This window comes from Chanodichthys erythropterus, chromosome 4 (genome assembly GCF_024489055.1).
Source record: "Chanodichthys erythropterus isolate Z2021 chromosome 4, ASM2448905v1, whole genome shotgun sequence".
In the NCBI taxonomy this organism is placed as follows: Eukaryota; Metazoa; Chordata; class Actinopteri; order Cypriniformes; family Xenocyprididae; genus Chanodichthys; species Chanodichthys erythropterus.
The window spans coordinates 33,020,021-33,044,167 of NC_090224.1; the positions used below are offsets into that span (position 1 = coordinate 33,020,021).

General features: G+C 39.1%; 2 protein-coding genes across 7 annotated transcripts in view; one reads left to right on the forward strand and one right to left on the reverse strand.

Moving 5' to 3' along the window:
• The window catches only part of ralgps2 (Ral GEF with PH domain and SH3 binding motif 2), a 148,454-nt gene that overhangs the window by 94,551 nt on the left and 29,756 nt on the right, over positions 1-24,147 (forward strand). The window lies entirely within an intron of this gene.
• angptl1a (angiopoietin-like 1a) lies at positions 1,536-22,807 on the reverse strand. Of its 3 annotated transcripts, none has more exons than XM_067383453.1 (5): positions 22,553-22,807; positions 11,992-12,877; positions 6,529-6,722; positions 5,159-5,429; positions 1,536-4,742 (listed from the first exon to the last, which is right to left on the reverse strand). In XM_067383453.1, the coding sequence occupies exons 2-5, from the start codon at positions 12,779-12,781 to the stop codon at positions 4,555-4,557; spliced, it is 1,443 nt and encodes a 480-aa protein (XP_067239554.1). In that variant the 5' UTR covers positions 12,782-12,877; positions 22,553-22,807; the 3' UTR covers positions 1,536-4,554. The 3 variants fall into 3 exon arrangements, with proteins under 3 accessions (XP_067239554.1, XP_067239555.1, XP_067239553.1); XM_067383454.1 differs by having other exon boundaries at positions 22,537-22,807; XM_067383452.1 differs by lacking the exon at positions 22,553-22,807 and adding an exon at positions 15,373-15,492.

Consider the following 24,147-nt stretch of genomic DNA (forward strand, 5'->3'; position numbering starts at 1 on the left):
TCCTAGCCATATCAGCCTAGAAAATCACAACTTTTCATTTCCATCTGTCTTAGTACACAATGTAACTACAGAAGAGTCCAGTTTTAAATCAAAACTCTTTGGTCATTTTTGAGCGAGATGCTAACGTTCTAATCAGATTCAATGAACTATGCTAAGCTATGCTAAAAGTGGTACCGCCAGACCTGGAGATCGGCTGAATGGATCAGCCTATTTTCAAAAAACTGGAGTGTTCTTTTAAATATTATGATTATCACGATATATTGTCAGACCCGTAATTAACACGATATTTCATGTTTTAAATATCACGGTTATCATCAATACCGGTATATTGCGACACCCCAAGTGTCAATGAGCATCCTCACAGAGATAGATGTTCTGTACAAGAATGTGTCTGTGTGTAATATGACCTTCCTGGCTAAACGGTTGTAATATCTTTCCAGTGGAGCTGACAGGTGCTCAGTTCTCCCACTGGCCACCAGACAAACGCAACACACACACACACACACACACACACACACACATACATAATGCCAGCACCCCCTGCCGAGACATTGTCTGGAACTCCCATCAACCCACACACACGCACAAAGTTTAAATGGGGTCAGATAATAGTGTATTTTCATGAATGGAGCAATGAAACTTGCATCAAATTTAACAAATATATATAATTGCTTAAATCTTATTCAAAATGCAGTTCTGTACAATTTTAGTTCAGAAGAATTTTAGACTATGAAAACAACTCAATCACATCAATATAATTGGATCAGTGATATTTTAGCATTTTTCATCTAATGTTCATATTTTATTTCAGCTTTATTAAAACACTTTTTTTATAATAGTTTTAGTTAACAATAATAACCCTGATTTGGTTCAATCGAATCGTGATTTCAGATGACATGATTCATTTAGTAAAGAATCCCTCTCAGTGCAAATATTTACTCATGACCCCTTTCATTAATGCTCTTCTTATCCAGATGACTTCCAGAATGTTGAATTCTGGGACACGTAAATCGTCCTGCATGGTTTTTCTGAAGCCAACAGCATGCGACGTGCCAAAACTTACATTTACCACTTTCACAGTTGATGATTTTAGTGGCCGTAAGCCTCTGTCTGAGAAAAACTTTTACGAGAACAGTAATAATAATAATAATTCATGGTTTACGGCCTGATGGTGACTGCACTTGTTGTCTAATTGTGAGCATTTATTCTCATGTACCACATGCAGGAGAGTGTGAAAGCCTGTGATCAGTGTCTCGTGGGGAAATGCATGCTGGGAAATAGAAGGAAGTTCTTTAGAACTTGTTAGAGAGCAGGACGCTCACAGAACTTCATCTGCCAGTGTCTTTCTCTCCTCTCTGAGTGTGTATCCGTGTTCTCCCAATAGAATTTGATGCTTGGCTGTGAGTGATCGAGGACGTTTTGAAAGATAGTCCCGCTGGGGAAGCTGGGAACAGGGAGGCATAACTTTTATGAAATACACTTTTGAGGAGCTGTAACCTAAGCACTTTATGTGGAAGGAATGTCTTGCTCTTTTGTCTCCATCTCTCTCTCCCTCCCTCTGGATCCCTCTCTTTCTCTCTCTCTCGTCTCGGTCTCTCTCACCTCCATTCGTGACTGGACAGCAGAAATGTGTTTTTCATTGTCTCTGTGCTGTAGTCCTCCTGTTTTCACATGTCTGCATACTTTTGACATGAAATCTCTGTTTCTTCCAGCCCCTAACACTCTCGCTTATACACTTCTGCTCATATTGCAGAAAAATCAATTGTGTAATTGAAAAGCCAGCTGTGACTCCATATATACTATGTGAAAAAATGATTCAGTCAGACTTTTGGACGCTGTTTTATTCAGTGTTGCAGCGTTAAGAGTGGATTCAGAGATCATTTAGACAAAAATGTTTTTCATTGCGTTCGTACCAAAATTACATTCGGGCATAAGTCAATGGAGTAAATCAGTTTGAGTGTTTTTATAAGGGAAGTCTAACATAAATTCTGCAAAGTTCAAATGTTATTTTGTGTTTTTTTGTTTTTTTGTTTTATGGTTTAACCAAATACTGAAAATTGGGGGACCAAATGAAAAAGTCAACATGAAATCAAAATAGACCACATTTACTTACAAAATTATCATTCATGGTCTCTTTGTAACCAATTCATCTTTCATTTCAAATGTAATAATTAGCTCATTTTGCTATTTACCTCTGATTTCACTAAGGTTGCACTAACACTATACAGAATTGCAATTTGAATTTTAAGAAGTACAATTAATATGAACTGAAATTCAAAGAACCCATATTATTACTACAAATGTTGCTAGAAAAGGAAGAAAAGACGACAAGACACACTTTGAATGATGGCTTGACCAAGCCTTGTCTGATAGTTATAAAAGTCTATATGCCTTTTTAAGGGTTTTATACTTTATTTAATAAATTAACTTTTGTTCAATAAATTCCAATTTCTCTAAAGCATGACCAATTCACTTAAAATTCCAACTCATTAATTGAAAGGAAGCCAATTCTTGAGTTCCGAATGCTTCATTTAAAATATAATAATTTGCTCATAATACTCTGAAACGAGTTTATCTCTCACTTAGGCCACACAAACTGTTGGATAATCTTAACCACATGTTTTAACAAACTTATATTTGGTTTGGCTCCATTATAGAATTTAAAGAGATAGTTTACACAGAAATGAAAATTATCTTATGATTTACTCACCCTCAAGACCTCCTAGGTGTATATGACTATCTTCTTTCAGACGAACACAATTGGAGATATATTTAAAAATATCTTTATTCCTCCAAGGTTTATAATGGTTATGAATGGGGGTGCCTGTTTTGAAGTAAAAAAAAAAAAATGCATCCATCCATAACAAAAAAAGTAATCCATACGACCCCAGTGGTTTAATAAAGGCCTTCTGATGTGAAGCAAAGCGTTTTTGTAAGAAAAATATCCATATCCAGTTGACTTGCGCCAAATAAGTAATCCTCTGATGCGGTGTATGACACAGGATGTAGGAGTAGTGTAAGCTTAGATGCCTTTCGCAGTTCAAACAAATAGGGCTGTGCAACAAATTTCAGCTCCTCTTCTCTTATATCGAAATCTGATGACATTTCTCTTTAAAATTTCTCGTTTTAGACTTCTAATTTGTGACCGGTATTTTGTTTTGCTCTCTCCTCTGCACTTTCGCGTTTGTCATTGCGTCCGGGTCAAAGGTTGCTCTTCCGCCCAAATCGACTTGCACATTCTGTGTACGGTCATCCACCGGAAGCTAGATATTTGAATTTATAAATTTTGAAATATAGATATTTTTCTTACACAAATGCATTGCTTCGCTTCAGAAGGCCTTTATTAACCAACTGAGTCGTATGGATTATGGATGGATGCATTATTTTTTACTTCAAAATGTGGCCCCCCATTCACAACCATTATAAACCTTGGAGGACTAAGAATATTTTTAAATATATCTGTGTTCGTGTGAAAGAAGATAGTCATATGCACCTAGGATGGCTTGAGGGTGAGGAAATCATGGGATAATTTTAATTTTTAGGTGAACTATCCCTTTAACGTCCACTTTTTTACAGTCCAGTTAACTCCCACTAAATTTTTGTTAAATATCTAATTTTACTTGAAAATATACTATATTATTGCAGAAATAACATTGAATTTAAGATTTAGACATTGGAAATGCATATTGATCGACCTCTAAGCTGGATGTTGGGGGTCATGTTCCTTTCAATTTCCATGGTGGTTACAACCCTGGATGTAATATTTGCTCTCTTTTGGTAAAGGTATACAAAAGTTTGTCAAAAGCACAATGGTACATCATAATCAGGGATAAATAGATGATTTGAGGATTATAACTGTCATAAATACAGATCACTGATATATAAATAACAAATGAATACTGCGGATTGGAGATGAGTCCTTAAATTAACTCTTACAAAAACAAACAAATATAAAACATGAAGTATATTTACAGACCAACATTACCCCCGAATGCAGATGGGGCCTGGCGAACAGTTCAGCCCAGTGCCAGTCCTGTTACAGACACACCTCCAAAGCCAGAGGTCAAAACCTGGTTAGTTGTGAAGATCTTTGATTACAAAAACCTGCGATTGAGGGTTTGAAGTCATCAGTCCAAGCAATGAGGAAGAGTCAGAAGGAACAGACCGCAATGAAGATATTGCAGTGAAGAAGAATGTAAGAAGAACAGTAAAAGAAAAATGAAGGAAACGAAGAGCAGGAGACCCTGAAGTTGACTGTGTTGTCATCCGACTCCAACTTTTAGTTTCTTATGTCGTCTTCTCTGCATTTTGATGGACTGTTCAACAGACCAAAGGGCATCGTTGTATGAGTCTGGATAAACGCATGTCCTTTAACTCCTCCTTTTCATGATTTTTAATTCTGTTGGTACCAATGACGACTATACTGTGCTATACATGTCAATCCTCATAAACATGAATGTGTGATTATAAATAAGTGCTGAAGTGAGTTATGAGTACATTCAAGCAATTTAGACTCATTTGGGTTTGATATGAGGGTGAGGTCCTGGGTGAACCTCAGTCTATTGGCCGGATCATCATACGGACTGTTTTGAGCGAGTAAAACCCGCCTCCATACTCCGCCCAGAAGATCCCATCTTGGAACTTGCTGCGATACACACCGCCGGAGTACCACACGCCGTTCAGATTGGTTTGACCACACGCGTTGTACCACCAGCCGCCTTTGTGGAAATGAGCGCAGTTGCCTGGGATAGAAGAAGAGGGAGAAGACAATACAATAAGAATGACAGAACACTTTTCAGAAGCTTTTACTCATGTCAGAACCTCAGAAAACCCTTATTATCTGAACTCAAATACAGTGAAAGTTAAAGAAAGGCCTTTTCAGGGTTTTATAGGTCTTGCATATAAATAATTATACTTTTATATATATATATTGATTTCATGGACCAAAACTCTTGATTTCCCAGAATGCATTGCCTGTTGAATTTTTTTTAAATTTCAAAGTCTACTTACTGTAATTCCAATTCAACATCCTGTGGAATTTTACTTAAACCTTGTAAGGATTTAGATAAAGTGAAAGTGCGTGATGTGTAGCCAAGTATGGTGTCCCATACTCTGAAGTCCCATATACTGTTCTAACTGGCTACTGTTAGCATCTGACCTGTAAAGGCGTCTTTATCCCGGTCAAGTGTTGTGAAGGGTTTTCCATTGTGGCTTGTGAGGGAGTCTCCAGCATTGCCCTGGTAGGTGCCCAGTCTCAACCTGAAGGCCTCGCTTTCAGGCTCCAGATGGAAACTGCTGTACTCTGCATAGACCTTCTTCCCAACCCAGTCCTCCAGCTCCACCAGCAATTTGTAGTCCCCTTGCTTGGCTAGGTTATAGATGTGCTCCAAGCCCAGCCAGTGTTCTCCATCTATGTTCCCAAAGCCTTTCTGTGTGGGAGAAGGAGGGAGGAAATGAGAGAAACCGTAATAGAGACAGAGTATGTGACAGAGAAGCTTGATCTTTTGTCCAATGGAAATAGTTCATCTATGTCTTGAGTGCGTTTAGTGGATTTATGTGTGTTCCCCCAACTGTGTGCAGTTATTCTACTTCTACGTTTTCATTTCATTTGTGTCAGTGAGCAGGATTTGAGGTGTGTTTCTGTAGTAGGCCTTCAACTCTGGACTTACAATTCACTTGTTTGGCAAGTGAACACACTCAACTTTGACTAAATCGGTGAAGTCACACTCCCTAGACAGACTTTGCAGGGAACTTGAGAGCTACTTTATAAAGGCATAACTAGATTTTTCCACTGATTTCAGCAGTGTACAAAGGGGAAAATGGTCATTTTCGGGGCATTGCTCTTGGAAAGGGAATGAATTATGTGCTTTGGGTCTACAAGCCTCCTATATATCACAGCTATAGTTCTTTGGTTTCATCAACTAAAGGTGAAATGTATTTTCCTGTTCAGTACTAATGCTGTAGAAAATGTGTTGTGAAATACATATCTTAGATGGTTTATTTCTAAGTAATGATCCATTGCCATGCAACAATATTCAAACAAACCTCTAGCTGATATTGATAAGCAATTATTTTCATGTAATGGTCAATAACCTAAAACTCAGATACTGCAAATCTATTACTTCATCTAAAATAAATAAACAATACAATTTAATCACAGTGTTTGCACCCAAAGAGATGTAATTTGGCTTAAAACTAACCAAATTATTAGAGATATGTTGTACATATACTTGGTCTAATTTGATCAATGGTGTTACTGGCCTGAAAATTCTTGAGAACTGAACTAGTAAATCACTGATGGGCCTTACTGGGAATCTCATCACACATTCCATATACAGTATTTCCCAAATTCACTTAAACGTACACACTCACATGACAGGGATGTAAATGCAGACAGTGGGACTGTCTCCAGAGGTCCCCTATTTCCCTGATTCTTATCAGATGTTTAGACTTTCTACATTTGATTTCTAGTTTTTGCACATTGGTTGGTCTGCAGCATACTCTGGTCTTTGTGATGTGGACCCTTACCTTGTAGTTCTCCCAGTTTCTGAAGAAGTTGACTGAGCCATCTTTCCTTCGCTGAAAAACGGTCCAGCCTCCATTGTCTAATTTATGTTCACACCAGACCTGAATCAGTCTATCACTACCCTCTGCCTTCAACAGATACATCCCACTGGTGCTGTGCCCCGCCTGCCGCACCTGGAAACAGTCTCTGAACGGGCCTGAAGACGGGGAGAGAAGTAATCTGGGTTTCTCTTTTCAGTATATAATATCTGGACCCAGTACAATGACAGTGATAAAGACAATTTGTATTCCCGAGGAGACTTGCACATTCTGACTAGCACGTAAATTAGTTATAATTCGCTTGTTCATTTGCATTATTTTGTTGTAATATTATGTTTGAGTTGTGTATACTGTATTTCTGATTAATCTTGTGCTGATCAAGCAGGTCATCTCCGACACGGACTAATTGGAATATTTAAAACATTCATATTCTTTTTAGATTTTTCTTAAAAAATGTGTGTGCATGGTTAATTTCTTGCAGTGTTGTTTCTTTTTTCTCATATTTTTGTCAGTAGTGTTTTTAATGAAAATCATTTAATTACCGTCATGATGTGCATGTCTCATTTTTGTTAACAAAAAAAATAAAAAATTTAAATTAAAGTTCACACCAAAGATAAAAAACTGAATAAAAAAATTAAGTTTTAATAGTCATACAATTTTAATAGTTTAATATTCTAATTCTATAAGACTAAGTTCACACCATAGCTAAAACGATAATGTCACAAAGGAACAATAACGTTGGAATCCTATTCAGAAGGATTTTCATCCAGCCAATCAAAATCCACCCAACTCTAATGGTTTTGAGCATTTAAAGCAACAGACCATGTGACAGCAGCATATGCTTATAATAAACAATGTTATCATTTTTTGGTGTGTATGTTAATATAGTTATTAGTCCTTTAGTTGTTGTTCCTGTTGGAATGGGCCTTGACACTGTAAAAGGTGCTTTGATTGGGATTCAGGCTTGTTATTTTTTTTTTTTTTGGACACTTAAAGGATTAGTTCACCCAAAAAATGAAAATGATATCATTAATTTCTCACCCTCATGTCGTTCCACACCCGTAAGACATTTATTCATCTTCGGGACACAATTTAAGATCTTTTTTAATGAAATCTGAGAGCTTTCTATCCTTCCATTGACAGCCTATGCAACGACCACTTTCAAGCCCCAGAAAGGTAGTACATCATTAGTAGATATCATTAAAATAATCGATGTGACTCCAGTGGTTTAACTGAAATTTTATAAAGTGACATGAGTGCTTAGTTTGCGCAAAGAAAAACAAAACATAATTTACCACATTATTTACAAAATATTAATCTCCAACATGCATTCACACAGTGTGTGCTCTTGCATCAACACAACACGCATGCATCATGGTACTCTCATGAATGCGCATTGGAGATTAATATTTTTTTAAAGTGGTAAATTATGCTTTTTTTGTGCAAACCAAACATGTCGCTTCATAAATCCACTTGCGTCACATGGATTGCTTTTATGATGCTTTTACTACCTTTCTGGGGCTTGTAGTAGTTGTGTAGGCTCTCAGTGGAGAGACAGAAAGCTCTCAGATTTCATTAAAAAGATTTTCATTTGTGTTCCGAAGATGAACGAAATACTTACGGATTTGGAACTATACGAGGGTGAGAAATTAATGACAGAATTTGGGGAATTTTTGGGTAAACTAACACTTTAATATAGATGTCTCGGATCAGTTTAGTGAGTTTTCCTAACCATAGAGAGACACTGTTGTCTTAACTGAAAGCTTTCCCTGCAGGCTCTTCTGATCTCTGGACTCATCATCTCTGCCCTGAGATCTCCCAGCACTTCAGATTTGGCTGAAAGATAAATACCCTTCTTTGTCCTGATGAAGTTACCATGCCCAGACACCAGCTCAGGCCTTGTGCAACTCCCTCTTCCTTTGGTTATTTTCCGCTTATTTTTCTTTTTCCTCTTTACTTGAGCTTAAGCTAAAATCATTATCAGTCATATAGGGGTGAGCCAGAGATGTAGAGTGAGAAAGGAAGAAAGAGAGATTCCCATTGCCAAAGCCCCTTTTGGGCGATATGGTTGGTGTGTTGTATAAGAGGAGTTTTCCTGTGATGAGAGGAAGTTCTTCAGTAGCTCTAGCTGTGCTATAACTGCTGTGTTAACCAGCCAGGTCCCAGTGTGGCCCTGACCGCCTGTCCATGAATGACAGCCATTGAGCTCATACAGACAGGCATTGTGCCGGGTGGCTTCTAGCGGCAGAGTTGGGGAGTGGGCGTTTTCTCTGCTTGGGTCCAGGAGGACCCTCAAATAGAACTGCATCTTAGAGTCATCCAAAACTACTCTCTGAGCAGCTACTGTTTTTTTGTTTGTTTGTTTGTTTTCCCCCCTAGTAATGATATATCTTTATTGGCAAAAAAAAAAAAAAAGTACTGTACAACCCCAGAGGTTAGACGAGTGTTTTGTTTTGGTCAACTGCGGTTGTAATTCTCTGTGTTTTGGGTTGAAGTGGGCTATATTGAGCTGTCATTTGTGGTCAGTCGCGAGAGAATTGGGCCCTATTGAGTTGCTTTGGCCGCATGAAAGGCTTGGCTCTGGAGCCATTTGCTTCAGGAACTTAGAGATTTTATCATTGTTTAAGTCTTGGGTTCAGACTGAAGATCTGCTGGATAAGCAGTGAAGCTTGTTTATTGTTAAATGTGGGTATGTGAGAGACGGGGAATTGGAGAGACCTACCACTAGAGGTTGTGTTTGTAAAGGTTTGATGGTTGTAATATTTATACACCACCTCAAGACTTTATCACTAAAGGCTGTAGTCCAAAACCACCATCTCACACTTTCACATGACTGCATATTTGGCCTGCCAGTTGTGGGGTCTTACAAAGTCTAAGTGCTTCTTTGGAGAGTTGTAGATGTTTTCCATTGTGTTTAAGGATGCCATGAGATGTTTTTTTTTTGTTTTCTCTTAAACATTGGCTATGTTCCAAAACCAAGTGAGCTGCCTACCTAGATAGCATTTTTAGGTTTCATAGGTGTGCTGTCTATGCGAAGGCTAAAAGACGCTGCATCTGTTTTGGCCAAATTCTTAGGCCGCATTGCAGACAATCCTAAAGTACTTTGACTAAAATTGTAAACCAAGTTCAAGGAAAATGTTATTGTAAACATATTTATATATTAGATTCCGTATTTAAAAAGTAAAGCTTGTATTAAAAGTCATTAGCATAGCAGAATGCTAATGTCAGCAGATATTGGCTATGACAGTTAAGCCAATTCTTGTCCAAGGAACACTTTTCATGGGGCACATGTCTGAAACAGCATTTCACATCAATCATTTATGAGGTTCTGTCATCTTAGAAGATAGCTCCCTATATATTCATCCTGTCAGCCTTGTTTGGTAACTATACTTGCTCACAAGCATGGGTTTACCTCTCCCTTAAGTTACAAATTCTGTAAATTCCTTTTAAGTAATAGACTTACACGCTTCATTTCCAATACACCCACAGATTGTTCCCCTTCTCAATTTCATATTTAGTCCTCTGTGTGTGCAAGTTGTGTTTTTATGGTTTTGCCTTTTACTGACAGTTACATGGCTGTAAATCCTGTCTATCAGGAATGTGGTCTTGAAAGTGGAAGCATGAAAGTCAACCTTATACCGCTAAGAAGGGCAGAAAGAGAGAGAACAAACTCAGATTAAATCTTTGCAAAATGTACATCTTAAGATGTAAATCTAAATGCTGCATCAAGCTGAGCTCGAAGTGCTGTAACAATGCAACAATGGTGTGTCTGATTTACTTGTCTTGTACAGTAAAAAAAAAAAAAAACATCTTCAATAACATAATTATTTTCAAGAATGGAAATTTCAGATGTACTCTCAAAGTATGCTTCTCTTTGCCTGGAAAATCCAGCCTCACTACTGTACCAGTGGATGAGTCTGGTCAGCCATTGAATCAATTCGATTTCTAGGGCGGAGTAAATCTGTGCAAACAGGAAGCAGAGTAAACCAATCAGAGCAGGGTGAATATGACGTTAGCAAAGTGACAAGAGAGTCAACAGCGAAAAGTAAATAATTAATGTGGTTTTGGTCATTTAAAACTGAATTCACGGCTGAATAGAACAAACTCTCGGGTCTCCCGTGCGCAATCTTTGTTGATATTGAAGGGACTTTCATTCTGGCCTTGCCAGGCAATGCTTCTCTCACACTCTGTCTTTTAGTAGTCATAAATAATGGCAAAAGTGGTTTTCTTAGTGGGATGTACTCATGTGCTTGCTTACACAGACACATTTTTTCCCCTCATTGTCTGTCTGATGTCTAATGCTTTCATTCTCTGATTTAACAACAGTTTGCCCCATTTTTGTAGCGACCGTTTTCTCCGAACACATGGTCATGTAAATTGCTTTCAAGTTTAGATTGGTTAACAAATGAGGCATCACTATCTTGCATGTGTGTGAAGGGGGGAAATGTTTTTGAGTTTTGCTAGGTAAGTGCTTGAAGAAGATATCTTGTAGCTTTTATGTTGCATGTTATTGTTCCTATGTGTATCTTCACTCCTCACAGGACAGCTACGTTTTGATGCATTTATAGAGCAGAGATACAGAAGCCCAGTCCATCTTAGACTACCAGTTCCTCCACTTTACTCTTCTCTGACCCTTTTTAATCTGGAGATTTTTCCGGGAGGCTTATGTGGGTGCATGTTTTCAAGTGTGTGCTCAGGAATCCATGAGCTCATATTTTGTTTTCATGGGCTGCCAGAGAGGATTCTGCAGGAGCGGAATAGAGGATTCTGTGATTTGTCTCAGTAACTTTTGGCATTACAACAGTGCACTAGCTGTTCCTGGCTATGTGTTCATGCTTTAGGAGGATGAAATCTCAGTGCCACTCTCAGTGGAAACACGTAGTGCCACCAGGGGAGATGCAACATCTTTAGTGGCACAACAGTCTAATTTGTTATTTTAGGTTTCAGGAGGGTGGTAACAAGTGCCTCCTTTTTGGCCACCTTTTGCAAACTCTTTCATAGCCCACAATGATATAGGCTCCTGACTGCTACCCAAAAGTCTATGAGACAATAAGTAACCAAAGTATGGTGTCGGAGAAGGACTTGGCTCAGCATTTTGGACAAGGCCAATGAGACAGTTGAGAGAATGAGATGTGGGATCAGAACAAGACATAAGCCGTCAAGTTACTTCTTTACATGTATGGGGCATTTGCACTAACTGCTAGGTTGCTGTCACAACATTTATACGACAGAGATACCACATTTCCCCTAAAAGCCTGGTAACTCCCCTAAGCTTATTAATTCATAGAAGTTGTCAATGTCAAATTGTACCTGTTTTTGAAACTCTGTGGTAAGATTGTAAAAAATTAACAAGGAAACAAGTGGCTTGACTTCTCAAGATCTTCCAGAATTCTGCTCCATATATCTCCCTGTCCCCTGGTCACTTACCATCTGAGGTGAGGGTGCCCTGTGGGGGTGGTGGGATTCCCAGTGGGTCGGGCGTTGGGGCGTCCATTCGTGATCCTCTAGGATATGCTCGGTTGTTGTTGTCTCTCTGAATCTCATTGGTGAAGCGGTTGTTGTTGGCTGGAATGCTCTCTGGTACCACCTGCACTAGCGGTGGCACTGCTGGCAGATCTTGACGTCCATATCCACGGAGACAGCGGTCCTCCAGGGCGGCGATGAGCACCGATTGGTTGTTGACTGTGGCAGCAAGGCCTGCGAAACGCAGCTCCAGCTCTTTGTAACGGGAGGCCAGTCGCAGCATCTCAGTGGTGACATTCAGTATGCGGTTCTCCAGCTGCGCCAGCTCCAGGGAGTTGTCCCTCTTGCGGATGATTTCATGAAGCAGCTGCATGTAGAGCTGCGTCACTCTGGAGTTCATGTTACGAGACTCTTTGCGTAGAAGCTTCATCTCATTTACCAAGTTCCCATCCACATCCGCCACTAGTTGCAGCATTTCAATCTCTCGTCGCTGCTTGGAAAGGACCTCCCGCACATCAGCAATGTCCATACGCGTCACCCGGTCTTTGTCTGGCTCAGGTCCGGTGGCAGAGGCACAGATCGGGCCTGTGATTTTCTGTTGGGGCACCAGGAAAGTGTAGGAACATTTCTTGGAGTCGTCGGCAGGTGCTCGCCGTTTTCGAGATTGCATGAGTTCATTTCCTGAGTGACACTTGCTGAGCAAGCAGATGGAGAGGCAGAGCATGATGCCCATGCACCATGTTACGCATCTCATGGTTGCTTCTGTTATCACCTCACCTACTTTTGGGTAGCTTTTTTCTTCTGTTTTCTCTTCCTCAACCTCCAGACAGTGGTAAATCAAATTCTTCACCTGTAAAGAGAAAGAAAATGAGCCATCAATCAGCAGTCATGCACCTCATCAAGTGCCAAGCATGTACTGATGCGGACTCCACAGCTGAATTTTACCCAGCAGCCCATGTGGCAAAAAGTGTTTTTTTTTTTTGTTTTTTTTTTCTTGTTTCTTTCAATGTATTAATGGAATGCTGCCATGAAAAGTATGTGTATTAGCAGTTCAACATGGTGTACAACCTCTACCCCTTCTGTTCTCACAGGCACCCTGGTGTACTATTCAGTCTTGTCTCAGACACTTAAATCAAACACACATTGTATGCCTCACATCCTCCACTAACACATGCCCATATCCAGATGTTTCACATCCTTTGCTAACAGCTCATCACTCCTCTGATGTCATCACCATGGCATTTTATACACAAAACCCATCTTCAGCATGGACTATAACCATTCTCCCGCCCTTGTGCCTCCTGCTCTATAACTCTCTACCCCCTTCTCTCCAGGGTTCAGTGGATCAAATTCCTAGGTGCTCTTATATCCTGCTGTGTATCCCACTCTACAAGGTTCAGTATTTAACAGTCTCTCACTGAGTAACCCAGCATGTCTTCAGTTTTTTGCATTGCAGCCCTCTCCGGGAGCTGCATTAGGCTCCTCTAATCCCAGTATCACCTTTCCCTCCATGCTGAGCTCTGCTTTTCATCAACACCTAGATGTGTTCGCTCTGGGTTCCCCTCCCTGTTTATACAGACACACATTTTTCAGTCAGCAGTTCTGCCATCTGTTCTGTTGCAAGACCAAAGATGTGTATGCAGATCCAGGTGAAACTGTGTGAAATTGTGTCTTTAACATCAGCTTCACTGGAATGCTATATTGTCTCTAAAGGAATGTGTTGCTGACATTTTAATTTGAAAGAGAGTTAGATAAGAGTGTCAATATGGACCAAAATTGGAACAGTTTGAGAAAATAATCTGTGAATGATTTTTGTTTTGTCCGAATGAACCAGTTTGCTAAAATCATACTTTTTAATGCTAATCAGGGTCTTATATACTGTAGGCTGTAGGCGGTTTAGCATGCCTTGCCCTTACTTGTTAAACTAAACCAAGTCAGTGACCTCCATAGAGTTTTTATTCTGCTCTCCTCTTTAGTTCCTTTATATTATAACTATATTTTGTTTGCTTGAAGGCTCTACTGTCTGGTTCTGTCTGGTCTGTAGTCAGTAATCTAAAGCTAACCTATGCTTAGGGGTGGGTTTCAAAACAACTGGCTCTGTCTTTCAAAGCATAAAGTGAAATGAAAGCCACAGTCAAACGCAGCTTAATCGGCTCTGAACACGGTGGAGCAATTTGACACTGCAGGCTACAGACTTTGAGAAGCATGCTGTGTGGAGTGAAGAGATTAGAAAGTGAGAATAGAGTAAGACATGGTTTTTAAAAGTCTGGGCTATAGTAAAGAAAGTGGGTCACATACATAATCGTCCTCCTGGCTGGTCTGCCAAACAAGACACCTGGCCTTGAACCTGACTTCATGGGAAAAGAAGATCTTGTGCAGTCCAGAAAGCTGCTGATTTGTCTCCATTTGTGTCTGTTTCCATTTTCATCACTTTCTCTCACTTTTTACTTTAGGGACCTGACTTACTCAACCTAATTATCTCTAACTATCAGCGGACTCTAAGTCAACTGGTTTCCCTCCTGTCATTTTTTACAATCACACAGGAAAAGCAATTCAAAATATTTTGGCTTGGGCGTAGTAATGGGCAGCTAACATATCCAGAACAGATGTGAGAATGCCGGCCCACGCCAAAACAGAACGATTCAGGACGTAGTGGTTCGGAATGCTAACCTGAGGGATTGAGAGGAAAACTCTTACCTTCTAATTTGCTTATTTTACTCTCCCTCCCTTCAGCCATAAAATGGAGTACTGCATTTGTCTCCATTATGCAGTCTCTCAACCTTTCACCGTCACTAATAAATAGTAATAGACAACTAAGGTGTGTTTGCTTATGGGCTACACACAATTTGTGAATGTGCAACTCTCTGTAAAGCATTTATATACTTTATCTATCTTGTAACTCATGAATAAAAAAATCCTGCTTTTGTTTAACATTACATTATTGTTATTAAATCTTATTGAACAGTTTTCATTTCCTGTAGCTCAGTTAGTAGAGCATTGCAATACCAATGCCAAGATCATGGGTTCGATTCCCAGGAAACACACAATTTGTGTGTATTTTGAAGTGTATATTTGACTATCACTTTTTAAATATTACCATGTTTGTCAGTTGTTAAAACAATTCCCAGTATTATTGGTTTGCTCCTCTCAACTGTCAGAATTCCCACATTGTAGACTAGCACTTGCACTAGAGCTGTCAGTAGCTTAGGATAACCAATTAACTAGCAAGCTTATACGTTTTTAAACATGGAATTTGTCAACTTTGCTCTTGATTTGGATATGTTTCCCTATCCTTTCCCCACCCATCTGAGTAACACAGCCCCACACTCTATACAATCTACTCACTGTTCCCATGATTCATCTTCTTTAGCTTTGATGTGATGTATGGACAGCTGTGACCCTCTATTGTTCCAGCCAATTGGCTCTTCGTGTGTTGTTAATAGCAATAATTCATAGAGCTTCCAGAACGGCTTCCAGACTGTTCTGATACCCTTGGGTTCCTCGGATGTTTTTACGAAGTCCGTATCACTGTTATGATGTCACCGTCAAGTGTAGCACAAGCACATTTAATCCGTGTTCTTGTTTTCATTGGGTTTGACTCTGCTAACATCATTCATGCTGGCTGTCAAAGACTAAATCCCAGCGGTTCCGCTGCATTGGGCAGAATTATAGGTTGTTCACAAAAAACACATTTTTTTTTTTTTTTATTTTGCATTTAAAAATTTGAGGCACACTACTGATCAAGGGAAAAAAACAAGGATCTTGACATGCCATCTTAAAAACAAGACGAAAAGGCAGCAAGACGTGCCGCTACAGTCCAAGACATCAGCCCAGTTTTACTCAGTTAAAAAGCAAAGTCAAAACATGTTCTTTCATCCAGCTGTGCCAGTTGTATATCTTTGGAAATATGTATACTGAACGGAACTCTTTGACATTGCAATGTGCCTTAAAACTTAATCAGTGTCTCAAACCATCAGTGTCAAGGTTAAGATGGCGTGTCAAATTAAAAGTTGAACTTTTAAAAGTATATCTCATACCACTGCAATCCTTTCCACTGCGCTCTTTCTTATGTTTTCCGATCTGAATAATACATACTGTGTCAACAGCCCTATAGAATATCATTATGGAAACTGCTGTACAAACAAAACACAGTTAAACAGGGTCACTGAGTTCATTTTACAGTTCATCACAGAAATCAGCTTTTCCTCAGTCCTGATTTTGTCTCAGTTATCCATTTTGAAAATACACAGAAGAAGGGTATGTGCCTGGACACATTTGTTTTAGTAATAAAGTCTCACTTATTCCATATTTTTACAGAGTGCTGCCAAAATCCTTTATTCCTCAAGAGTATTTTTGTGAAGCTCTGCTTAGAGAGAGGGATAGCTACTGAGTTTTGTTTATACTTGCATCTTGGAAGGTAGCTTTGCCAATTCTCTCTCGCACTCTCTTTTCACTGCTCAGTCTTTGTTATTTATACTTGATCACCATCTCTTCTAATGTACTCAATGTCTCTGCAGCAAGTCATTTGTAGCTCCAGCATGTAGAGCTGAAGAGTCAAGTGTGGCACCTTCTTGTCTGGCCTTTTTAACAACACTCCATAGGGTTGATGCTGCATCAGCATCTGCTCTGTTGCGTTTATGGCTATGGCTTTATAAGGACCTTCTGAATATGCATGCAGACAATGAAAAAGCTCTTTCAAGAGCCAAACTATTCCTGGTAGAGTTATCTAATCATCTGGTCAGTTACTTGTAGATTATCTCACAATGGCAAACACTGCTTTCTGGCTGGCCTGCTTGTGTGCGGTGTGCTTTGGTGGGCCACCAGGAGCTGTTTTTCCTTGGCTGTGCTGGAGTTGGATCTGAGCTCCAGTCATTAGCTCATTGCCTCTCTCTTCGCTTAGCGCCCAGCTCCTCGTTTCAGCCTGTGGTGTCTGGCATGACATTATTGTGACTTCCTCTGAAGTGAGTAAAAGAGTTTGAGCTCTTGTTTTTATGGGATTTATGCCCAAGTGTCTTCGATTTCTGGTCAGCTGTTTCAAGTCAAAATTTCATTGGGCAGTTGAGAGCTGTTTAAATGGTTAACTAGAAAACGGCGGGTAATATAAGGTGTTTTGTTAAGGGTGTTTGTACTCTTGTTGAGAAAGCTTTGATATTGGACCATAAAGTCCCGTATTTTTCTTGCAAAGTTTATTAGTCCGAGAGCTGAGTGTCAGTTTGAGCAGTTTTATGAGAGAATAGGTTATTGCTGGAAAGTTTAGACAAGGATATGAAGTGTCTTAAAACGCTGTGTTCCTTGGAGATTGACAAGGCGGTGGAGAAAAAACTTAGTGAAATACTTGTAAAGATTTTTATTTTATTTGTAAAGCAAATAAATCTCGAGACAAATAGAATGATTTTAATTGCAGAATGCTGTAATTGATGTTAAATCTCTAATCATGTTCTTGGGCAGGTAATGAATGTAGCTGTTTGTACAAGATGGCCAATTTTAAGTTTATATGATTAGTCACTGAACTATGAAAGAAATAAGATCTAAGCTAGACAACCCAACAACTAGCTTCATAAAATTTTAAGAGATGAGTCTGTGATTCCATGACTCAACAAGATGTTACATTTAAACACTGCAATTACTCTGGCAGTATAATGTTCCACAACAATCCCCCACTTGTGTGACATTGTAAAGAGGACTCTTAAAAGCTAATCTCAGAAGAATCATCCGTTGCTGAAGTTTTGCCATGTGCGTTTACACACAAACACATCAATTGTTTGATCTGAGGTAGTTAAATAGGATTTATTTAAGGTTTTCCTTGAAAGAGAATGTATTTTTTGAAAAAAATGTATCTAAGAATTCCACATCTGGCTGTCAGACTTTCCCAAGATGATGGCAGCCAATCCAGTAAACATGTAGACGCACTTCCAAAAATATTCCATAATGAGAATACAAGGGGAAAAAAAAGAAAGAGGAACAACTTGAGAGATGGGCGGAGGGGACAACAGATGGACAAATGAGGGATCATGCTGAATTTGTTAGGATGCATGAGGCAACACTGCTGGAATCAGAAGCTTCAAGAGTAAATTGTCTGAAAATAATTTTCACTCTGCTGTTGTTGGTGAAATACGTAATATTGGAAAAACATTAGAGAAAGATGACTATACAAACAGCAGCTTTTTGTTGTAATCTGAAGTCTATACAATAAATGCATCACACATGGGCCACGTTTGTCAGCATGGTAGTAATTTGTAGCATGGCTCAACATTTTAAATGGGCTGAAGATAAAAAAAAAACATATGATACACTCTTTTTCAATCAGGAGATGACGCTGACAAAATTAGCAAGATTGGAAGAGAGCGTAAGAGCAAGAAAGGAGAAAAAAGAGTTCATAGGAGATTGGAAAACATGCCCCAACTCCATACCAAGGCAGAAGGAAATGAGCGCTGGCAGAATGGAGACCAACAGGGCATGATGTAATGAATTTATGAAGTGAGATCTGGGCATGTGGGAACTTTAATTGAGTTTGGAGCCCACAGCTAAAGAAAAGAGAGAGCAGGAAAAAGAAGCAGTCCTGTCACAGTGAATGCAGCTTTTCACTGAACGTGGTTTGGAAGCTCAGACCTAGGTCCTGATCACCACCCACAAGCTCTTTTTAAAGCCTCTCAGAAGCTTCATTCCTCTCAGAACTTGCTATAAGTGTGGGAACATGCGAGTCATGAGAGACAGAGCAGAACTTTTTCTCCGGTTTGCATGTATAAAGCTAAATCAGGATGATTCCAACAGCTGGAAAGTGAGTCAAAAAATGACAGATAAGAATGCTGATATAAAGAAAAGGAATAAGTTTAAAACACATGGTTAAAGTTCTTAGGTTAAATGTACCCCTTGTATATGCTTCCATATGGTTTTGAAAATGTTTTATGCCATTTTAAAAGAAAGGCTGACATTCAATGACTGAAATTAAGTATTACCAGAAAGTAAAAGATTTTCCCTAAACCTTGAATGCATGTGAGTGTACAAATATTACTAATATTACCTTCTCCTTTTTTTATACTACATACAGTGCTGCTTGAAAGTTTGTGAACCCCTTGCAGAATCTGTGAATAATTTGAACAAAATAAGAGGGATCATATAATATGCATGTTATTTTTTTATTCAGCACTGTTCTGGATAAGATATTTTACATAAAAAAATGTTTACATATGCTCCACAAGACAAAAAATAGCTGAATTTATAAAAACGACGATGAAACAATGAATTTTAATTTTTTTAACTAAAAGCATGCTCATCATAGAATTGTTAAAGTTATTTATTGCATTATTATATTTTTGAATGAATTAAGACAAATTAGCATCATGTCATTGACCCTTAGTTTGACACAGCAGTTAAGTTTCCTGCAAATCTTTATGGGATTTTGCATTCACTTTATTCCCAAATCTCTAAATTGCTTCCTCGTTTAGCTTGGAATTTTTATTGGGCTCTGTTTTAGAACGGTGAATAAGATTGCAGCAGTTGAAGATGAAAGTGTGGGCTTATATTTCAAGAGAATGTCATTTTTGAAAAAATTGCCTGAGACAGAGAGTAGAGTGTGGCTGTTTAAATGACAGACAACTGAGGAAGAAGGAAGCCTGAAATCCTGAAACCGTATGCATATCTGTGAAACGCAAAAGTCATCTCCACATGTTTCTAATTACCTCAGTGCTGCAGATGAGGATAAGCAATGCTTGTATGTTTCTGTTTTAACATGTTGAAAGGAAGACAATAAACAGAACACTCTCTGAGAGAGAAGCCGTGTTGGCTCTTATGTGTTACGTGCAAGGCTGTATTGAAATTAATCTTACTACTTTTCCTTTATCTCATCATTTATTTATTTATTTATTTATTTATTTGCAATTCAGCCCAGACCCTAAACCACAGTCAAACCTTGTTGTATAGGTATTTTAGGTGTGTTTTATGTTTTTTTTATATTTTAAAAAACATTCAAGATTAGAGTTTGAAACTTCCTCAATTGACATTGCTGGGATGTTTGCACGTTCTAATATTTCCTTCATGAAATGCAAATCTAGAATCAGTTACCAAAGGTTCTGCTGTCTCTGACAAAATATGATGTGGCTTCAAAATTCATATGTGTTGTATTTGTCATTTGTTGTTTTTAGATGAATGATTCATTAAAATTAATGTCTAACAGCCCCAATATGTATCTGTATGCATTTAGAGAAGCTCACGACACGCGAACATCACAGATGCGATTCATCACCGGTACCCACAGGAATTGACCGTTAAATCTGAGCAATGGCAGCCTTTGGCCTTTATTTACTCAGCATCACATTCTACTGTCACCCCTTCAATTAGAATATTTCATAAGTTTCTTAACATTTCATTGTCTCTCTACAATTTTACTAAATGGTAGGTAGTAATGCCATTTGAGTGTGAAAGAATTTGAGTGTGAACATTTTAAGACGTTTCACATGTGCTACAGGTGAACCATGTGCCAGCACTTCAGCACGGAATGTTCTCTGAAGAGTAATGACATGGAACTTCGTCCAAGAGCGGCTTCTTTTTCTGTGTACGGATTTTAGTTAGCTTTATGACTCTCTGAGGAAACATTTTTCTAACCTTTCACATTTCAGCCAATTGGTTTGGTTTCACTATTACGGTTATATGCATAATAATATTAAGGTTATCTGCATAATAATATTCACACAGGACATATGCATCACATCTCAATGTATTTATTGCAGCATGTTACATGACACACATTAAAGGGGTGGTTGATTGTTGATCATGTCACTTTTTTAACTTTAGTTAGTGTTTAATGTTGCTGTTTAAACAACATCTTTTAAAGAATTCGCTGTTTAAAGACTACAACAAATGGCTGGTTGGGACTACAACGAGCTTCTTCCCAGGTTAATGACGACATCTAGTCCTAAAATGTACATAAACCCTGCCCCTGGGAACACGCAACAAAGGGGGTGAGGCCATGTTGGCCCGAAAAGAGGAAGAGTTGTTGTAGTAGAGTTTTGTTGCCATGCCGACATTTTATGCCAGACTGCTTCATAAACGAGGGTCAATTCAATGCTGGATTTGCACAAAAGATTAACATGACGGCACATGCTAGTCGATGAGTTGAATCAACTCCACAGCAACTACATAAATTTATCCATTAACCATTCAGAAACGTCCAGTTTCATTCTAAAAGTTGTAACTTCTTCCTGAGTCTCTCCATCAGTGTCCGACTCCGTTTGAACAATGTAAGGCTGAACACCGTTACTGACAATCCTCATTTTGGCTGTGACGCACAAAAATGCCGTGTTTTTGCTCACAACCAAATTTGACAAGCTATAATAAATGAGGTGTGGGGTATTTTGAGCTGAAACTTCACAGACACATTCTGGACACCAGAGACTAATATTACATCATGTAAAAAGGGCATTATAGGTCACCTTTAAGTAAAAGACTAGTTAAACATAAGACCACTGCATTCTATTTCTCTTGTAAGATCATGTCCTCTGTAAATGCCCCCTTCATCTTTATTTACAACATTTGGTTTTGTTCAACTTGACGTCTACTGGTGCTGTTCCTTGTTTGGCTGACAGAAGCAGGGCATTATGGGTAATGGTGCTACAGCACACACTAGGTTTTGTGATAAGCCTGCAGAATGCCCACTGTCAAACCAGAGGGAAGTGTGTAAGCAGTCTGAATGTGGACATTTCTACATGAGGAAGTGGTTAGTGTAAAACGATCTTCTGTTTTGGTAGGTTTGTTTTCCTTAACTAATTTTTTTTTATGAATAGAGTCCCTTATCCCCTACAGAACAGTACATAGACGCTCAGTAGACCCTATTCCTAAGAGCTTCAGCCAGAGGAACCATGAGGAGCACCAGGCAACCAAGAAACATCTACAACTTGCTACAATAGAATCTACTAACCACAGTCCTCAAAATAAGACACAATCCACAAAATACAGCCTTCGCAGTACAAGAAAAGCCACAAGACACAAGCCTCAGAGAAGCCGGCACTGTTTTAGATAGCACTGTTGAAATCTCCATGAGAGTATCAGTCTCGGAACGTGCTGAGAGAGCAGCTCTTAACCAAGCAAACAAACACACCCATCCAGATGCATATGCCCCCTTCTGCATGACCTCGAAGTGGACCAGAAAACATCCAGAGTCAAACCCATCTCTTTTTCTGAAAAGCAAACAAACAGAATAAGAGGCAAAATTCTGGGTAATTATCTGCCTTTGATGTTTGTCCTACTTCCCTGCAATTGATTATGAAGAAAGACTAAAGTAATCCAATGCAAACTCTCGGAACTACCCTATGACCGGACCATTTGGCCCACCCGTACCCTGGCTGAGCGCACATGGCAATTCGTTCAGAAAAACAAAAACGGCAAAGTGAATGCACAGCTAGAACCATGTTCCAAACAAAGACGAAGGTAAACTTCCAGATGCTGACAGATAAATGAAATGAAATCAGAGAAAATGTATGAAGAAAAAAAAAAAAGTGAGTGAAGAACTTTTACCCAGGTGTCTTCTGACCTTTATTGCCGTCTGTTTTCTGTTGAGATCCTTTTGGTTCACCAATCCTTGGTGTCTTCCGTGATTCCTTATTCTCCCAGTGGCTCTCTGAAAGTCCTTAAAGCTGCACACATCTCTTGTATCCCAGGATATTAAGGCCTCAAAGCTCCCACAGTTTTGGATCCCCAATGTCCAGGACCCTGCTCATCCCAGTAGTGAGCTCCTGTCTTAGGGTTCATGGGATCTGGGGCAGTGGCATGGCTCTGGAACCCTTCAGCTGCTTTTTGGAGACTGAGGAACTCTCGGACAGCAACTCCAGTTTTTCATCAAGGATGAGGGAGGGAGGGAGTGGGGGGGGGGAGGATTGGGGCTTGTTTTTTTTCCCTCTTCCTTTTCTCCTTTTTGGAGGGAAGAGCCTAACCCCTCCTCTGATGTAACGGGTGCTGAAATAGAGACAGAATAACTCGACCCCTTCTAAAATTTCACCTCCCATCAAATCTCTCATTCTTCAGGGAAGGAGGAGGAGGGGACAGCAAGCGGTGGACAGGGATCTCTCTGAACTCAAGGAGAATAGGCTTGCGGTCTTTGTGGAGACGGAGAGAACTGCTTTCGCTTACTGCTTTCCAGCAGCACAGGACTCCACCGTTCCTTCCTGCGGTCTGCACCCAGTCTTGCTTTAACGCACATGCTTTCAGCAGTCCTTAGAGGATGGCACAAGTTGAATAGATAATGATCTTCCCACGCATGTCTCTCAGATGTTTGTTTAAAATGGGAGGAGGAAACTGAGGATCATTTGGACAGTTTGGAGCATGGAGAAACCATCTGCCAAGTGACACCACATTGTCCTTCCCTTGTTTTCTTGTATAAATTTATAGCAGTAGTGCTGTTTGCATGCAGTCACGAATGTTTGTCTTTGGCTCTTGCCTGATCTTTAGAAAAATCCTAGGGATAGTTCACTGAAAAATAAGAATTCATGATTTGCTGACCATTGTTGTTCCAAACTTGGAATTCTGTGGAACTTAAAGGAAGATATTTTGAAGAATGTCTTTTGTTTTTTGTCCATACATGTCAATTAGGTCCTGTGTTTGTTTGTCTGTTGTTGTTTCGTTGTTTTTTGGACCCTATTGACTTTCATTGTATGGACAAAAACAAGTGAAACATTCTTAATAAATCTTTTTGAAAGAATATCATACAAGTTTGGAACAACGTGAGGTAAGTGTGAATAAATTGCATAATTTTTCATGTTTGGGTGAACTATACCTTTAAGGGCCTTTTTTCTGTTAGTTTTCCATAGCGAATAGCACTGAACTACTGCACTGGTACAAATGTTAAAATAGTAAAATGGTTTTGAATATATAACCACAAAGATGTAAACATATTACATGTGTTTACATGTGACTAGTGTAATAAAAAATCGCTTACTAAACTAGTCTATGTAACATTATACAGTCTATAAACTCCTGTCATGACCGTATAATGACAGTAAACCCTCTCTTTGCATAAAACAAGCAATTTTTCCATAAAGAGACATAAAATCCACTCAGAAGAATTAACATATTAAACAGAAGTTCAAGAACAGTAGACTTACTAAAAAGGACAGTTTATACATTTTACTG

Coding starts and splice junctions, on each gene's coding strand:
- angptl1a (XM_067383452.1), bottom strand. Junction 6,723..11,991: donor GGGCACCCTCACCTCAGATG/GTAAGTGACCAG, acceptor CCCCGTCTTCAG/GCCCGTTCAGAGACTGTTTC. Junction 4,743..5,158: donor GGATAAAGACGCCTTTACAG/GTCAGATGCTAA, acceptor CTTCTATCCCAG/GCAACTGCGCTCATTTCCAC.